The sequence below is a fragment of the Callorhinus ursinus genome, unplaced genomic scaffold, assembly GCF_003265705.2.
Source record: "Callorhinus ursinus isolate GAN/ISIS: 27379988/994484 unplaced genomic scaffold, GSC_fseal_2.0 scaffold65, whole genome shotgun sequence".
NCBI lineage: Eukaryota > Metazoa > Chordata > Mammalia > Carnivora > Otariidae > Callorhinus > Callorhinus ursinus.
Genome location: NW_027397127.1, coordinates 6,870,049 through 6,887,409, shown reverse-complemented (window position 1 = coordinate 6,887,409; position 17,361 = coordinate 6,870,049). Strand labels below are relative to the sequence as shown.

At 46.9% G+C, this 17,361-nt stretch overlaps 1 protein-coding gene across 6 annotated transcripts in view; it reads left to right on the top strand.

Annotated features, from left to right (window-relative positions):
• The window catches only part of FRMPD3 (FERM and PDZ domain containing 3), a 123,649-nt gene that overhangs the window by 98,784 nt on the left and 7,504 nt on the right, over nucleotides 1-17,361 (top strand). For all 6 annotated transcript variants that reach the window (XM_073885762.1, XM_073885764.1, XM_073885766.1 and 3 more), the window contains 2 exons: nucleotides 3-182; nucleotides 9,358-9,502. In XM_073885762.1, coding sequence (XP_073741863.1) covers nucleotides 3-182; nucleotides 9,358-9,502 — 325 coding nt within the window. The remainder of the gene's footprint in view (nucleotides 1-2; nucleotides 183-9,357; nucleotides 9,503-17,361) is intronic.

The window sequence follows — 17,361 nt, the reverse complement described above, 5'->3', positions numbered from 1 at the left end:
AGGACGAGAAGCAGTCAGCCACCACTCTCCTGGTGGGACCCCGTCACGGCATCAGCCATGTTATTGACCTCAAAACCAACCTCACCACTGTGCTGTCCGAGTTCAGCAAGATCAGTAAGATCCAGCTGTTCCGGGAGAACCAGGGCGTGGCCCGGGTGGAGACCAGCATCATGGATGCCAAGGTAAGCCCAGCTTTGAGGAGCTACTACTCTCCAGGGACAGGCCTTAGGAACAGAGGAAGGAGCAAACTCGAGAAAGAGAGTTTGAGCCTTTCCAGTGAGGGTCAGTGATTCTGAAGTGGTTCAGACCCTGGACCCCTTTGGGCTCATCTTTTTTTCCTTTATCGGCCCTGTGGGACATGCTGTCTTGGCCACATATTAAGGTCAGCCAGTGCTGGGCAAGGCTAAGAAGTATCAGATCAGACCACAGGAGGTCTTCAGCAGAGGGCGGGGCAATTGAACTTGGAGTTGCCCCCAGGCTATGGCTTCCGGATCTTTCTTGTGTCACAGCACACACAGAAAATGACATTCATGCAGAACAGTGGGATAAATGGTCCAGCCCCAGAGACTTCGGCCTCCCCAGGCTCTGTCTGGCCAACCCAGAGGCTGAAGGGATATGCGCACACCAGTTGGGGAGCCCTGCCATAGGCATACACACTTGGAATCATGGAGGAGGGGGTGCCTGAACATGTGGACGGACCCAAGGAGGCCTGGGGAGACGGGGAACAGGCAGGACCCAGTCCACATTTTACCTCCCAGAGTCCAGCTCTTCCAGAATCTTAGAGCCTTTCCCATAGATTGGCTCCTTCAGACTGGCAAGCACCTGTTACCCGTGCAGAGTCTGACAGCCACGGCCAGCCACCCCCTCCCTGGCTCTCCTGTTGAACACTCAGTAACCAGTGCGGGGGTGGCGGGAGCGCGGGGGGTGTGGGGGGTGGGGTGGGAAGCAGGCTTGCTTGCCCGCTGGCAGAAGCTATTAGAGGAGGTGCAATTTTCCTTTCTTAAAGGCTTTCCCAGGGGGAGATGTTGTTAGCAGATTAAGAGATGGAGTGTTCGCTGTTTCTAAAAGAGCAAATTATTTATTTTTGTCTTTGTGAAACCCAGAAAGCTTTAATACGTTAATTTTTCCACCTGTGATTCCCAGTATTCCCATTGGTTTAGGAACCCGCCTGGGGCTGATATCTAATTGGCTTGTGGCCACTACCTCAACCAATGATCGCTGCCCTCCGCAGATGTTGCTGGGTAAAAAGCCAGGTGGACAGGGAAGGGAGAGGAAAGACAAGAAGACATGCAGGGTAGATGTGGCTTCCTGAGAAATAAAAAGGGTTTAAAACAGGGAAAAAACTTTCTGGAGGACTCTTCTATGTTGTACGAGTGAGTGTCAGCACTCGCTGCCCAATAGAATTTCCTTGAGAGCGTCTTAAAAATGCAGATGCCTGGGTCCTGTTTCCAGAGGTTGTGATCGAATAGGTCAGGCTGCAGCCTGGGCGTCAGGATTTATTTACTTTTCAGTTCCCCAAGTGATTCTATAGTATAGCTAGATTTGAGAACCACTGACCTCTGTGTCCAGAGCTCTGGGAGGAACCAAGCTGAGCAGGGTCGGTGGGTACTGACTGAGTGAGGAGCACTATTCTCATTTCTAGGGGTGACCCAGCCACAGGTGTGGGCATGAATGCTGCCCAGGAGAGACCACAGACTTACTGGGGAGGCTAGACTCACAAAGACACACAACCTGCCTTAATAACACAACATCAGAACATGTATGGAGCTCTGGAATCAGACAGTTCAGGTTCAAGTCCCAGTTCTACCACTTCCTAGCTGTGTGGCCTTGAAAAAGGGACTTAACCTCTCTGAACACTGATTTCCTCAACTGTGCAATGGAACGCCTATCTCAAAAGGTGGTTGTTCAGGATTAAATGAGAAAATGTAGGCAAAAGGTCTTAGCACACTGCCTGATACATAGTAAGTACTAAACAAATGAGACCTGTTATTTTTTGAAAAGCAAAACAGCAATGAAGAAAAGTTAACATGAAGTAAATTTTGCAGGTGAGTATGGTACAGAACATGGAACCAAAGAACGGGAAGGGGTTAACCAGAACTGGCTTCCCACAAGAGCATGTTTTAAGCTGGATCTTGAAGTGATAGGCACGGATTAGCAGAGAGAAGTGGGATTGTGTTCACAGGCAGAGAGCAAGCACGGATATAAGCAAGCCATATGTGCAGGTCGATAAGCATAGTTGCTTGGCTGGAGAGGAAAATAACGAGAAAGAAGATTGGAGAGATTGAGGGTGGGCAGAACAAGCTGGCTAAAAGCTTCGAAGGCAAGGCTAGTGTGAAGCCAGGGAGGCGAGGAGGGGATCGTGGCCCTAGTGCAAAGGCAAAGTGACAAGGGCATGGCCTGAGCTGGAGGGACCGCAGTGGTCAGGAGGAAGAGCCTGCGTGAAACATACAGACTCACCAAGCGCGTGCATGTGAATGCCCACACACGTTCCCCTCTTGCACACACAACACACATGTCTTATTATAGCTAACCCTTACTGCCTGCTGCCTGGATCCTGGGTACACTGAAGACCAGGGCTATGCACACAGCACACAGAGGGTCCAAATTGCGGGTGGGTGGAGAGGTGAGAGACTGCGTTACGGGACAAACGGGACATGGCATTGGTGAATGGAGGGGGCAGGAGAAGGTTGCACTCTGCTGAGTGGGAAACAGCACATGGTTAGGTAGGCGATGCAACCGCCAGGTGGTAGATAGTTCTGGTATGCCCACTTGAAGGAGGAGATACGGTGCATATGAAAAACCACAGGAGAATTATCCATTTTGCATTAGAATGTTTCTGCTAGGCAGAATAGTGGCCCCTCCCAAAGATACCTGCGCCCTGATCCCCAGAACCCGTAAAGATGCCATGTGATATGGCAGAGGAAAAGTAGGGTTGCAGATGGAATTAATCAGCTGACCTTAAGATAGGGAGATTATCCTGGATTATCCAGGTGAGCCTGATGTCATCACAAGGGTCCTTATAAGTAGAAGAGGGAGGTAGAAGAGAAGGTCAAAGTAATGGGAGATGAGGACTCTGCCTGACCTTGTGTGCCTCGAAGAGGGAGGAAGGGGCCATGAGTCAAGGAATGTGGGTGGCCTGCAGAAGGGAAGCAGCCCTGTCTATGCTTGATTTTAGCCCAGTGACGCTCGAGTCAGACTTCTGACCTCCAGAAGTGTAAGAGAACAGATGTGTATTGTTTAAGCCACTAAGTTTGTGTTGATTTGTTACAGAAGCAACAGGAAACTAACATAACCGTGAGATTCCTTCAAGTAGGAAACTCTCATCCCCTACATTAAAGATAGGATTCAACTGAGAAATGTGCTGCTCATCCTCAAGTTTTGTTACATTAGATCGGATGCATCTAGAATCAGAGATGTCTGCTGTGTGTATCACTACAAGGCGGTGCCCTATGAAATGGACAGGATGGTATTTATACTTTTCGCAGCTAAATCAGCAGAGACAGGATCGATGATACGGTGATGGGAGAAAAAGAGGAAGATTGAGGGAGGAAAAAACAAAAAGATCCAGGCTTCCATCCGAAGGTCATTTAGTATGGACTCAGCATTGCTAGGAAGCAGGCTAAACCCAGTGGGAGGTACAAGCATGAAACGAAAAGAAAAACACGGCTTCTTGCCCTCAAGAAGCTCTCTGTGCTGTAGGAAAGAAGTGTGCCAATACATGGCATTCCTAAAGAGGGCGCCAGAGAAGAGGTGCCAAGAGCATATCAGGATACAGAGGAGGGCAAAATTAATTCTGGCTCAGGGATTAAGGAAGCTTCTTGGATGCACTCCGTATCAGCAGTATCTGTGTTTACTGAGTGGTGCCTCTCTCCATATATGTGAACAAAGGGAAGGATTTGAGGGGGTGGCGGGGTCTGGGAAATTGGCAAACAATACACATCAGAACTCCATAGAACTGCTTGTTTAATGTTTCCCAGCATGCCATTGTATAAGGTATCCTGAAGAAAGAATGTCTGAATTCCCTTAACAAAGAGCATAGAAGTTAAACACCAGACCGGGCTCATTTCCTCCTAGATATGCCACACTGGCCTGGGAATATTCTGGAAGGGCCTGGTGAAGCTAAGATTTCTCACTTAGAGCTCTGACTGCACATTAGAATCATGTATGGAGATTTAAAAACTACCGGTTTCCTGGGCCCTTCCTTTCAGACCATTTAAACCAGAATGTTGGGGGATGAGACTGGGGTATATAGGTTTTTCAAGCTTCCCAGGGAATCGTAATATGTGTCTGGCCTGAGAAACATTGCCTTAAAGTGATATTCTGTCTTGTTTCCAAATTGGCTGGTTATGCCCAGTTAGCCTTCCCCAGGGCCGTGGAGGCAAGACCCCAAATGTACTGGTTCCCTGGGACCCAAGGACCATTGCCTTGTACCCTTGCCCTTCTGTGTCCCTGGAGTCCCATCTTTTTCCAGTTTTCAGAGATGCTAGAGTGCACTGAGGCTACCCCAAAGCCAGTCCCCTCCCTAGTTGGCATCCCAGAGTGCAGGATGCCTGCGAGCTCTCAACACACTCTGAACACCCCAGGAAGGAGATGGGGCTGGGGCATAGCAAATTAATCCCTACTCTACTTTCTCATGGATGGCCATGCCTCCAACCCCATCCCCCTTTTATCCTTTAATGTTGGAAGATGGCCTGGGCATATTTAGTTACGGTTTTCACTCTGCTTACTTGCTCTTAGTGGATTGAGCGTGAGGCAGTATGCAAATCTCTTTCTCCAAGAGATAGCAGTCTGGGACTGAGACACCACTGGGCCATTACCATACCCTATTACCACAGAAGCACATAAGGGGGAAAAGAAATCATCAAAGGAATGTCCCAAGGGATCTCTCATGGCCCGGTGTGTCTCCTGCTCTCATGTTTGAGCTTTATTGCTCTAGTGCTTTCTGTAGGGACAAGCATTACATTAGACGTCACGATCACTAAAATCCTATTTAAAATAAAATGTCTTTGAAGGTTTCTAAGAAAACCTACCCAACCTCTTTGGTTGCCTGCCTTTGATTTGATTTTTACCCCTGCTGACGAAAAGCACATCTGTGTTCCTTTGACAAGTTCCTTTTGGCCCATGCTGGGGTCCCCAGTTGGCCATGTGGGCGTGCAGAGGACAGACTCCTGATGTGCTGGGCTGAGCCAGCTGGGGATGCGCCTGGCCCTCTCTGTGCACAGGATTTTTTGCCTTCGTGCTGTTTCATTACCCACATCAGGCTGTATTTAGGGTAAGAGAAAAGGAGGGGAAACTGAAGCAAAGTCAAACAGGTCAGTCAATCGGCCAGCCAGTCACTCTGCCTCTGATCTGTCCATTGGCCAGCCAGCCAGCCAGGCAGCTAACCAGTCAGGGTGTCAGGCTATTAGGCGTTCTGCCTGTCCTGTAGTCAGCCTGTCAGCCAGGGCACCAGTGAATCAGACTGCTCCTTAGCCAGCAAGCCAGTCCATCTGTCCATCAGTCAGTCAAACCAGTCAGCCTGTACTTTGGTCAAATGGAATGTCATTCTAGTCGTCAGCCAAGGTCCTTTCCTCAGAGAAGCTCTCTCCAGCTTCCAAAACCAAATTAGTCACACGAGCACACGTTCACACCCACCTACACACACACTGATCCAGAACATTCTATGTTCTGATAACTCTCTGTATTTTCCCTTCATAGCGCTTATCACGCCTTCTACTCATATTCGTTTGTATGATTATTTGGTTTCTGTCTTATTTCCTGTTAGATTGTAAGTTCCGTGAGGGCATCTCTGTTCTGCGATGAATGGCTGTTACCTATCAGAGGGTCATGTTGTCCACGAGCTGTCCCACCAGCATGTAGCAGTTTGCTGGGAGGGGGTGCAGAGTGGGCCGCAAGGGCATTTCAGCCAGAGAGAAGAGCGTGAGTTAAGATATGAAGTGGTCAAAGAATGCGGCATCTCTGGAAAACTGGAAATGCTATGTCATTGCCGGAGCACAAGGAGAGGGGCAGGGGATGGGAGGAGGGCACAGGCAAGCTAGTGGGAGATATGCTTGGAGCTGTAGGTCAAGTCCAGGTCCTGAAGGCTTTATATGACATGAGAAGACAATAGGTTTTAGGTGATGAGATATTGGGCATTTTACGTGAGAGTCTTGTTTTAGAACCTCGGGCAGCAATATGGAGGTGGAGTGGAGTGATGTGGGTGGAGACTGGAGGCAGGAAGGCCGATCAGGAAGCTACGGGGAGTCCTGAGGTTAGTGTGTCCTCACCTTTTCCATATTGTGAAAAATGCCACAATTTGTATGGCCCACTAGAATCAACAGATGAGGCAACTTGGGGCCAGAGGCAACAGGGGCTCGAGATCTCAGCCCACTTGTCACCCATTCACACATACCTTGAGAAGTTTTGGTATTGGAGGAAGACAGTGAGGGCGTGGAGTAAAGCAGTGGCGGTAGGCGTGGCCATGACGTCGGCGAATGCTCCTGACGCAAGCCTGGTGAGTCTTGGGTCCTCCTAGTGATGGTGGCAGCGGCTATCCACACCCAGACCTCCGTGTATCCTTCTGCCATTAATGGCAAGGGAGCAAGGCTCTCTCCCCCTCCCCATTCCCATTCCCCTTCTGTCTCTCCTTTGCTGTACACAAGGTCGACCATTCTGTTGTGACTGAGAAGCATCCATTCACTAGAGATACAAATACCCCCTCTGCCCCGTCTTAATAATGACCCAAAGGGTGTGTTAACTAACGAATTAAAATAAAAACTTTAAAAAAATGACCCAAAAGTAACATCTCGTCCCTGGTCCCCTTCTCACTGGAGAAAGGAGCCAGCGGCTCCTTGGGGTGCAGATGGTCCCTTTTCTTCCTGATGGTATTGAGTGAGCTCCACAGGAGTATCATCAACTCATAGCCTGTGGGGTGGAATCCAAAGGCCTCACCGTGGCCTGCAGTGTCATTGGATATAGAATAACTAAACAATTCAAGATAGGATTTGGGCCAGCACAAGCCTGTGCGATAGAGACACAGCCCTGGGGTAGGAAAAGAGTTCAAGAGGGAAGAGGCTGAGGATGGTGATTCTTGGGAGGCTGCACAAGGAGAGCAAGCCTGAGAGATGGAAATGGTCAGGGACTACAGAACCAGAACCTAGTGTCACCTCATGGAAACAGAAGCGAAGAAAAGAATTTCCAAAGGAGAAGGGGATCAGTGTTGGCAAATGAAACAAGCTGAGAGGTGTGAAAATGAATATAAACAATTGTGTTGGGCTGGAAAGAAGCTTCCCTCCTAGATCAAACCAGACCTGACCCTCTGCTTGTTTCTGTGAATAAGGTTTTCTTAGACCCCCGTCACACCCACTGTTTAGCTCACGGATTATCTATGGCTGCTTTCATGTTGCGATGGCAGAGTTACTGCTACAGAGTGTGTGGCCCACAAGGCCTAAAGGATTTGCTGCCTAGCCCTTTTCAGAAAAAGTTTGCCAGCCCCTTGTCTGGATGATACAAAATAGTCAACCCGAGCTATGTGTCAGGATCCTGGGAGATAGCAAGGGGACTTGGGCAACTGTATTTAAAAGGTGAGCTGGTTTGGATTCAGAATTGTTCCCCAAGTGATGATCCAGGCCAAGAAGACTAGTCTAGTAGGTGACCGAGTTCAACCAAATTTTCCACAGTGTTCCTTTTACTGCCCCTATGGATGCCCTCATCACGTCTCATCTGGACTGTAGCAGTAGCTACTTCACTGGTCAGGGAAGGGATTCATTCCATCCTAATTCTTTTAGCTCTTAATGCCTGGTCTGGGAACCCCCAAAAGTCAAGGTGAGTCATGGCCCCATGGCTCCCTCTTCAGCCAGTCTCCATTGGTCTTTCTCCGGAGGCCACTGCCCTGTCCCAGGGGGAATGCTCCCATGGCTGACTTCAGTCTGACCCAGACTTCTTGTCAAGCCATACCTTGTCAAAATCACGATACAGATATTGGGAAGGTTTTTTGAAAAGGTATTGATTTGGGGGGGTCCTATCTTTTTTTGGTATATCGGTGCCAAGTCACTGAAACAGTCAACCAGCTAACCCCAGGATTAATTTGACTGATTTAGGATCAAGAACAAAAGTCAACAGAGTATGCTAGCATTTCCCAAAGTAGATTAAAAAAAAAGCTACAACCCTACTACCATGAGATTTTCTATGAAAATAGATGGTTCTGGTCAAATAATTTGGAAACGTTGAAATCCTAAACCCCCCCCCCCCCTTAACATTTCACAGTGCACATTCATACGTGAAAGTGTCTGAGAGTTCCCGTAAGTACAAGTCTCTGCATAGCTTTGTTTGACCCAGTGTTTCACACATGTATTGGACCAGGGAACTGTTTCAGGGGACACCAACTAACTTCTCGAGGACACTTTAGGAAAGGGGGGGCACGGAGGTCTGAGCAGAGCTGCAGGCCAGAAAGAACTGGGCCCAGACGGCACAGTGAGGATTTTGTTGCATGGAGTGTCCATGTCCTGGGAGCCATTCTGGGTACTGGGCAGAAAGGGCTATAGAGATGAGCAAGAGATAGTTTGTGGGTTCAGGAACTTTCTATCAGGGATGTTCCCCAGTTCAGCCAGGACTCCCAGATTCAGCCCATCTCTCCCAGCTGGCCCACACATCTGCCAGGCCCCAATGAACACGTAGCAGTCCCACAATATTATATAATTTTAACCTTTTCTCAGTGAAGGTAGTTCATTAAATGTGTAATTAAAGGTTGATTTAAGGGCGCCTGGGTGGCTCAGTTGGTTAAGCGACTGCCTTCGGCTCAGGTCATGATCCTGGAGTCCCGGGATCGAGTCCCACGTCGGGCTCCCTGCTCAGCAGGGAGCCTGCTTCTTCCTCTGACCCTCTTCCCTCTCGTGCTCTCTATCTCTCATTCTCTCTCTCTCAAATAAATAAATAAAATCTTTAAAAAAAATAAAGGTTGATTTAATTTTGATATCTGGGTGTGAGTTCACTATAAACTCTCAAACCAGAAGAAATGGTCTGTCAGTCCATGCGCCTTGATTTTGGGTTCAGAAAGTAGGATTCCTGTCCCTCTGCAAGGCATCTTTTCACTGTTGGCCTCTTTTTAAAAAAAAGAATTTTATTTATTTGACAGAGAGAGAAAGAGAGCACGAGCCAGGGGGGTGGGGAGCGACAGGCAGAGGCAGAGAAAGAAGCAGGCTCCCCACTGAGCAGGGACCCCAATGTGGGGCTTGATCTCAGGACCCCGGGATCATGACCTGAGCCTAAGGCAGATGCTTAACAGACTGAGCCACCCAGGTGCCCCACAGTCGTCCTCCTGGACGTGCACCTCCTCCCCTCCTCCTCACATTCTCATGGTTCTTCTTGTCTCTCCCCCAGCCTCTGGTGCTGTTGATGGAGTGGCCCGAAGCCACCAACTTTGCCTGCCTGATCGCAGGGTACTGCCGTCTCCTGCTGGACTCCAGGAAGATGGTCTTTTCCAGGCCTGCCAGCCAGCCTCTTCCACCTCCAATGATCAAGGCAGGTAGGGCTCAGCCTCAATTTTCAGTATGCCGGAGGCCCTTTGGACCTTGGAGCCAGGGAGGGAGGAGCTCTGCTGCCTTAGTGCTTACCCCATTCCTCCCGCACCCCGGTTTCCCAGGAGCCAGCGATGTACCGCTGGGTCCTACCCGGCACAAGCCGGTGGGAAAGACAGCTGGCCTTCAGATGGGCCTGTCCCACAAAGGATGCCTGTGACAACACATCACGATCGAGTCAGTGAATGAATGTAAGATAAGAATAGCAAATAAGCAATGAGTAGAACCAGTTAAAGAATTGCATTAGATCTAAGGCACAGCTTTAAAGATACAGTGATCTAGGAGAGACGCATGGGCGTTCTGGCTTTGTGGAAGGTGGAGGTTGAAAGTGAAGATAAAATCTTTCTCTTGTTCATCATAACGGGGATTGACAGAGCTGCCTGAAGTTAAGAGGCTGTGGAAACCTGATATAGGAAAGATTGTGCAGGCGCAGAGTATAGTCCAGTGGGAGGCTTAGAGATATGAGAGGATGACCACCAAGAACGAGGTCAAGTGTGGCCCCCAACCTGAGGCTTCCCAGTTAGGCAACTCTGTGCAGCCACCCCTCGGAGCTGTCCTGGTGCTGGCACAAGCAGGGGCCTGAGGAAAGATCAGCCCAGTCCCGATCCTGCTGCCCCGAACCAAAGCAGGAGACCTGAAGAGCAGGGGCTTCACATATTAGACCTAAGGCTCACGTACACGCAGGAAATGCCCCCTCCAGCCCAGCACCCACACGTCATGGCAGAAGCTGAGACTTCCTACCCCGCAGTCGCCCTCCTCACCTGCCAAAGCCTCACCCTCCACTTGCCTGGCAGCTCGGCCATTTCTTCTCTCTTCAAAGCTGCAGTGTGATCACATCTGATCTGGATGGAGGAGTTTGAGAGCCGAAGCACACTCCCAATGGCTACCCCAGCTCCCAGAGAGCCGTGTAACCCCACACACCCTGTCACCTCATTGTCTCTTCATCACAAACATCATGACAAGCCCATGTGTACATCTCCTAACATTGTCCACAGGACATAGAAGGTAATCTACCAAACATAGACTGGGGAGAGGACAAGTGGCCCAAAGGACAGGTGGCCCCGAGGCATAGACAGAGGCTCTACATAGAGAAGCAAAGGAACTGACTAGAAATAGAAAGAAGCCAGGAGGCTGAGTTGCCACACGTCCCCAGGTGAATAGCTCCAAAGCGGATGGCCATAGGTGTTACTAAGCCTTCGGATGGCCAAGTGACAGCCAAGCCTGTGTTAGCTTTGTCATTGTCCCCTCTGTTCCTCTCTGTCATCACAGCCAAGTCAATGATGCCTTTTACTGAGCAGGATAGGGAGAGAGAAAGGGAGAAGGAAAGGCAGAAGAAAGAGCCTGGAGCCCAGCCGAGAACCAGATGTGGAAGTGAGGGCTCTTTGAGGGCAGGGGTGTCTGCTTTCGGGAGGCCCCAGAGATGGCTCTGTAGTCCCACCTACCTTCCAGAGGGTTCTGTCATCCCATCAGCACCCCGGTCAGTGCTCTTAAGTATATATCTCTCTGTGGGGATAATGGCACCAAGCGAGGGCACAGACTTCCTGTTTCCCTTTGGTCTCACTGAACACACCCGGGGTTGCATCCCTGTTGCTTCTCCAGAGGTAAATCAATTTCATGGGATTCTCTTGAAGGTATTGCAGCCTGGAAAGAAGGCTTCTATAAATGCCAGGCATGGCTTCAGAGCCCCTCCCTGATTCTTGAATGTCCCCCTTGGGGCCTGCAGAGTGACAGTGGCTCGGCTGCCTTTAGCCCAGGGCCTGTTTCGGTGCAGGAGCCAGAAGGACCACTGTGGTGTTCCCCTTGTTCTGCTTCTCCTCCCCAGGGATGTGGGTCCATGCCTGGGCCCAGTACTTGGCCTTTTGAACTGTTAGCTGCTGGCTCAATGGCAACCACTAAGTGCCCTTGGTGGGTGGGGTGTGGTAAGCGTTATAGCCCTGCTGACTGGGGGCTGGCGTGTACATCTGACCCCATGGCCCCAAGAAATGGACAGGGGCACTGCGAGAAGCACACTGGGGAGCCCTCTACCCAGGTCACAGTGTGGGGCCATCAGTTCCTGGTACAAAGCTGAGATACATTTCCTCCATGGGTCCCACCCGCAACTTCCATCCCAGAAAAGAAGCCCCAGTGCCCAGTTGTTGTTTAGCAAAGATCTATAGGGAACAGGCATCCTGCCAGCCTCCTCTGGGTTTTGTCCTCAGGGCCAAAGCTCCAGCCCACTTAAGGGCCTGATCTCTCCGTCGGGCTCTATATTCTTGTCCCACAGCAACTGCCAGCTAGCCCAACTCCATGCTCAGCTGGCATCTCTCTCCAGTATCGTGGGGGAAATCCAGGAAAAGAAGGCTTTTGGGGCCCCAGTGGGGGCCACAGTCAGAAGAACTCACTGATTTTCTCCCATGGTTAGGAAACAGCTTGGTCTGGTGAATTGAATATTCTGGTTAATGGCTACTGTATATCCCATGCGTGGCTCGTCCATTTTCATGTAGTTAAATCCCAGCAGCACACAAGAGTACTCAAGCTTGACTGAACATACTAGGTGCTTTTTTGATGATTCAGAAAGAACTTGAGGGCCCCTAAAGGCCTCTAGGTCGTCCCTCTGACCAGTCTTGATCATCAGACTGTAGAATACGGCAAAGCCAGCTAATAGAAAGCTGGTTGACTCAGTGTTGCACTGACTCTGTGTGTGTGTGTGTGTGTGTGTGTGTGTGTACACACACTGCATGTATTTTTTAACATAACTCTAATGGGATCACCATCCTGTTCTTTGCAAGCATTTTTTTGAAAGTCAGTCTTCTGAGTGGCTGAGTAGAGAGAGCTAGACTAAGACATCCCCCTTGGGGAAAGCTGATGAGCAATTTACAGCAGATTTGCAATCTGAGAGACATACTGTTCCAGCCATCAGCCCAGTGCACCTGGCTCTCCTTGCATTTCTAACCTTATGTCTGGAGGAGATTTGGGCTTTTCCAGACATATTTTCTCCTCCACACAGCACTGTACTGCTCCTCGGATCTGGAAATCACAGTACCAAGTGGTGGGCTGTGCCTCACCTGGCCTTGTCAGCCTGCTGTTCGGAAATGTTCCCACCTTGCAGGGAGGGGAGCCATCCTTAGACCTCCAGCCCTCGTCTGAGAGGAGCCACCACCTGCTTATCGGACATGCCCCCGGGAGCCACCTCTGATGGCAGCTCATTGCCAGGCTGGCTGGGCTGACTGTTCAGCTGTCTCGTAGGTAGTTAGCACCTGGTGCGTGACCCCAACCTGTGACAGTGCCTGAGGATAGAAACCTCCAGAACTGATAGTTTGCGCTCCTGGGTTAGCACTGCCCTAGAGCACTTCTTCACTGAGGCTCAGAGGGTCGTGACGTAATATTCCCCCAGCTGATCCAAAGTATCCTAGATCTAGATACAGCCACTAAGGCCTGAATTGAACCCATTCGACCTAATTACATTGACTCCATATTGAAAGGGGCAACAGGGTCTATGGAAAACAGCAAGGGCTTGGAATCTGAAGGTAGAGACCATGTCTTTAGCTGTGTGATCATGAACAAATTCCATAAACGGAGTCCCGGTTGCTTCATCTGTAAACTGGCGATAATAGTACCTACGTCAGGAGAGATTTGACAGAATTATGTGAGATAAACCCCATAAAGTTCTTTCAAGTGCAGGGCACATTTTTGCCTCTTATTTATAATGATTGAGAGTTCACTTGGTGCCCAGTGCTGTGCTTTTTTTCTTAAACAGCTTTTTAAAGATTTTATTTCTTTCCTTATTTAGAGAGAGGGAGCACGAGTGGGGGGAGGTGCAGAGGGGGAGGGAAAGAGAATCTAAAGCAGACTCTGCGCTGAGCGTGGGCCTGACACAGGGCTCAATCCCACCACCCCGAAATCATGACCTGAGCCAAAACCAAGAGTCAGATGCTTAATAGACTGAGCCACCCAGGCGCCCCTTAAAGAAACAGCCTTATTGAGATATAATTTTAAAGCTAGAAAATTTACCCATTTAAAGTTTACAACTCAGCATTTTTTTAAAGATTTTATTTTTTTATTTGATAGAGAGAGCAAGTGCACACACAAGCAGGGGGGAGCAGCAGAGGGAGAGGGAGAAGCAGACTATCCACCAAGCAAGGAGCCTGACATGGGGCTCCATCCCAGGACCCTGGGATCATGACCTGAGCCGAAGGCAGATGTTTAATCGACTGAGCCACCCAGGCGCCCCAACAACTCAGCATTTTTGAGTATATTTAATATATTTACAGGACTGTGCAATCATTGCCACAATTTAATTTTAGAACCTTTTTACTCCTCCTAAAACAAACTCTGTACCCATTAGCACTTATTCCCTAGTTCCCTTCTAGTGACCACCCAACCCTAAGCAACCATGCATGAACTGGGTTTCTGTTCTGTTCATGCATGCTTTGCCTATCCTGGACATTTTGGATAAATGGAACCATACAATATACAGTCTTTTTGTGGCTTGCTTTTCTTTTTTCAGTTAGCAAAGCGTTTTCAAGGGTCCTCCACATTGTAGCATACATCACTACCTCATTTCTTTTTATGGCCAAATAATATTCCATTGTACAGACAGACCGCCTTCCGTTCATCCATTCATCAGTTGATGGACAGTTGTGTTGTTTCTACCTTGTGGCTATTATGAATAATCATGTTATAAACCTTTATGTACAAGTGTTTGTGGAGGCAGGTTTCATTTCTCTTTGGTATACAACTAGATCAGAACTGCTAGTCAAATGGTAACTCTATGTTTAACTTTGAGAAACTGCCAAACTGTTTCCCAAGGAGTGCACCATTTTACATTACCATCAGCAATGCCGAAGGATTCAATTTCACCGTAACCTCACCAATACTTGTTATTGTCCATCTTTCTTTCTTTCTTTTTTTTGTTGTTTTTTGGAACATCCATTGTAGTGAATGTGAACTGGTATCTTATGGTTTCGATTTGCCTCCTCATAGCTGATGGTGTTGAACATCTTTGCATGTGCTTATTGGGCATTTGTATATCTTCTTTCATGAACTGTCTATTCAAATCCTTTGCCCATTTTTAAATTGGGCTCTTTGAGCATAAACATGAGGGTTTATTTTCTGGACTCTCAATTCTATTCCTTTGACCTATGCGTCTATCCTTAAGTCAGTACCACACCGTCTTGATTACCACTGCTTTGTATTAAGTTTTGCAATCAGAAAGTGTGGGTCCTCCTACTTTGTTCTTTTTTAAGATTGTTCTGGTTATTCCATGTCCTTTGGGATTCCATATGGATTTTTGAATTACCTTGTCAATTATTACAAAGTCAGTTGGGATTCTGATAAGGACTGTTGTTGAATCTGTAGATCAATTTGGGAAATACTGCCATGTTGGAATGGAAGACACACAAGACTGGATCTTCCATTCCCTTAATACAGAATGTCTTTTCATTTGTTTAAATCTTCCTTAATTTCTTTCAGAAATGCTTCTGGATAGCTTCCATTGTACAAGTCTTGTACTTCTTTTGTTGAATTTATATCTAAGTATTTTATTCCCTTTGGGGCTATTGTAAATACAATGTTTCCTAATTTCATTAGCAGATTGTTCGTTGGTACTGTATAACAATGCAGTTAATTTTTGTATTGTCCTTTACTGTGCAACCTTGCTGAGCTTATTAGCTCGAATAATTTATTTGTGGATTCCTTGGGATTTTTTTTCTGTACAAGATCATGTCATCTGCACGTAGAGATAGTTTTACTTTCCTTTCCAATCTGGATGCCTTATATTTCATTTTATTGTCTAATTGTCCTGGTTAGACCTTCTAGTACGGTGTTGAATAGAAGTGTTAAGAAAAGAAATCCTGGGCTTTTTCATGACGTTAGGAGGAAAGTTTTCAGTCTTTCACCATCAGGTATGTTTGCTATGGGTTTTCATAGATAATCTTTATCATATTCAGAAAGTTCCCTTTTATTTCTAACTTTTTGAGTTTTATCCTGAAAGGGTGGTGGCTTTTGCCAAATTATTTTTCCGAGTCTATTGAGATGATCATGTGGTTTTCTTGTCCACCGTTCTATTAACATGGTGTATTACATTAATTGATTTTTGGATGTTTAAACCAAACTTGCATTCGTGTAATAAATCCCATTTGGTGTATAATACTTTTTATATGTTCCTGGATTCAGATTGCTAGTATTTTGTTGAGGAACTTTGTATCTATATTTATAAGAAATATTGCCCTGTAGTTTTCTTGTGATGTTTTGTTTGGTTTTGGAGCCAGGGTAATACTGACCTTATAGAATGAGTTGTGAAGCGTTCCCTCCTCTTCTGTTTTTTGGAAAGGTTTGTGAAGAATCGATTTGTTTCAGTGCTTTGAGCATTTGGCACAATTCACCAGTGAAGCCATTTGGGCCTGAGTTTTATTTTTAGTGGGGGTGGGGTGGGTACTGTTAATTACTAATTCAGTTTCTTTCTTGTTATCGGCCTATTCAGGTTTTCTATCTTCTTGAGTCAGTTTTGATCATATATTTCTAGGTATTTGTCCATTTCATCAAGGTTATCTAGTGTTTTTTAGCATAAGCTTATTTATAATAATCCCTTATAATCAAGTCCATATCTGTAGAGTCAGTAGTGATGGTCCTTCTTTCATTCCTGATTTTAGAAATTTGAATCTTCTCTCTCTTTTTTTTTTTTTTTGGCTTGGTCTCTACAGCTATATGTTTGTCAATTTTATTGATCTTTTCAAATAACCAACTTTTGGGGCACCTGGGTGGCTCAGTTAGTTGAGCGTCCAACTCTTGATTTGAGCTCAGGTCATGATCTCAGGGTCGTGAGATTGAGCCCCGCACCAGGCTCCACACTGAGCATGGAGCCTCCTTGCAATTTTCTCTCTCCATCTCCCTCTCCCTCTGCCCCTCCCCCCACTCACAGGCACATGTGCGCTCTTTCTCTCTCAAAAAAAAAAAAGAACGAACTTTTAGTTTCATTGATTTTCTATTGTTTTTCTGTCCTCTATACTTTATTATTTCTTCTCTTCTGCTTGCTTTGGGTTTAGTTTGGTCCTCTTTTTCAAGTCTCTTAAGGTGGAAGGTTAGGTTATATTGACGTGAAATCTCTTCCTTTTTAATGTATGTGTTTATAGCTATAAATTTGTCTCTAAACACTAATTTAGCTAGACCCCATAAGTTTGTGTATATTGTATCTTCATTTTCATTCATCTCAAAATATTTTCTAATTTCCCTTGTGATTTCTTCTCTGAACCATTGGTTATTTAGAGATGTTTGATTTAATTTCCACATACTTGTGAGTTCCCCAAATTTCTTTGTTTATTGATTTCTAATTCCATTGTGCTCAAAAAAAAACACATATTTGGTATGATTTCATTTCTTTTAAATTTATTGAGGCTCATTTTACGACATACTGTATCGTCTATCTTAGAGAACGTTCCAGATGCCCTTGAGAAGAATGTATATTCTGCTGTTGGTAGGTGGCATGTTCTATAGACTTTTGTGACTACTTAGTGTCTACCTAGTTCATAGTTGTTCAGGTCCTTTATCTCCTTGCTTATCTTCTGTTTAGTTGTCCTGTCCATTATTGAAAGTAGGTTATTGAAGTGTCCAATTAGTGCCGTTGAATTGTGTGTATTTCTCCTTTTGATTCAGTCAGTTTCTGCTTCGTGTATTTTGGGGCACTGTTGTGAAGTGCCAGCACCATGCTTTTGTGATGGTTGGAAGCTCTAGTGAAAAGCAACACTGACACACTGACCCCATCAAACTGGAAATCGAAAGGCATTTTGAAGTTTTGTTTTCTAGCATCTTGACTGCCATGATGAACGATAGG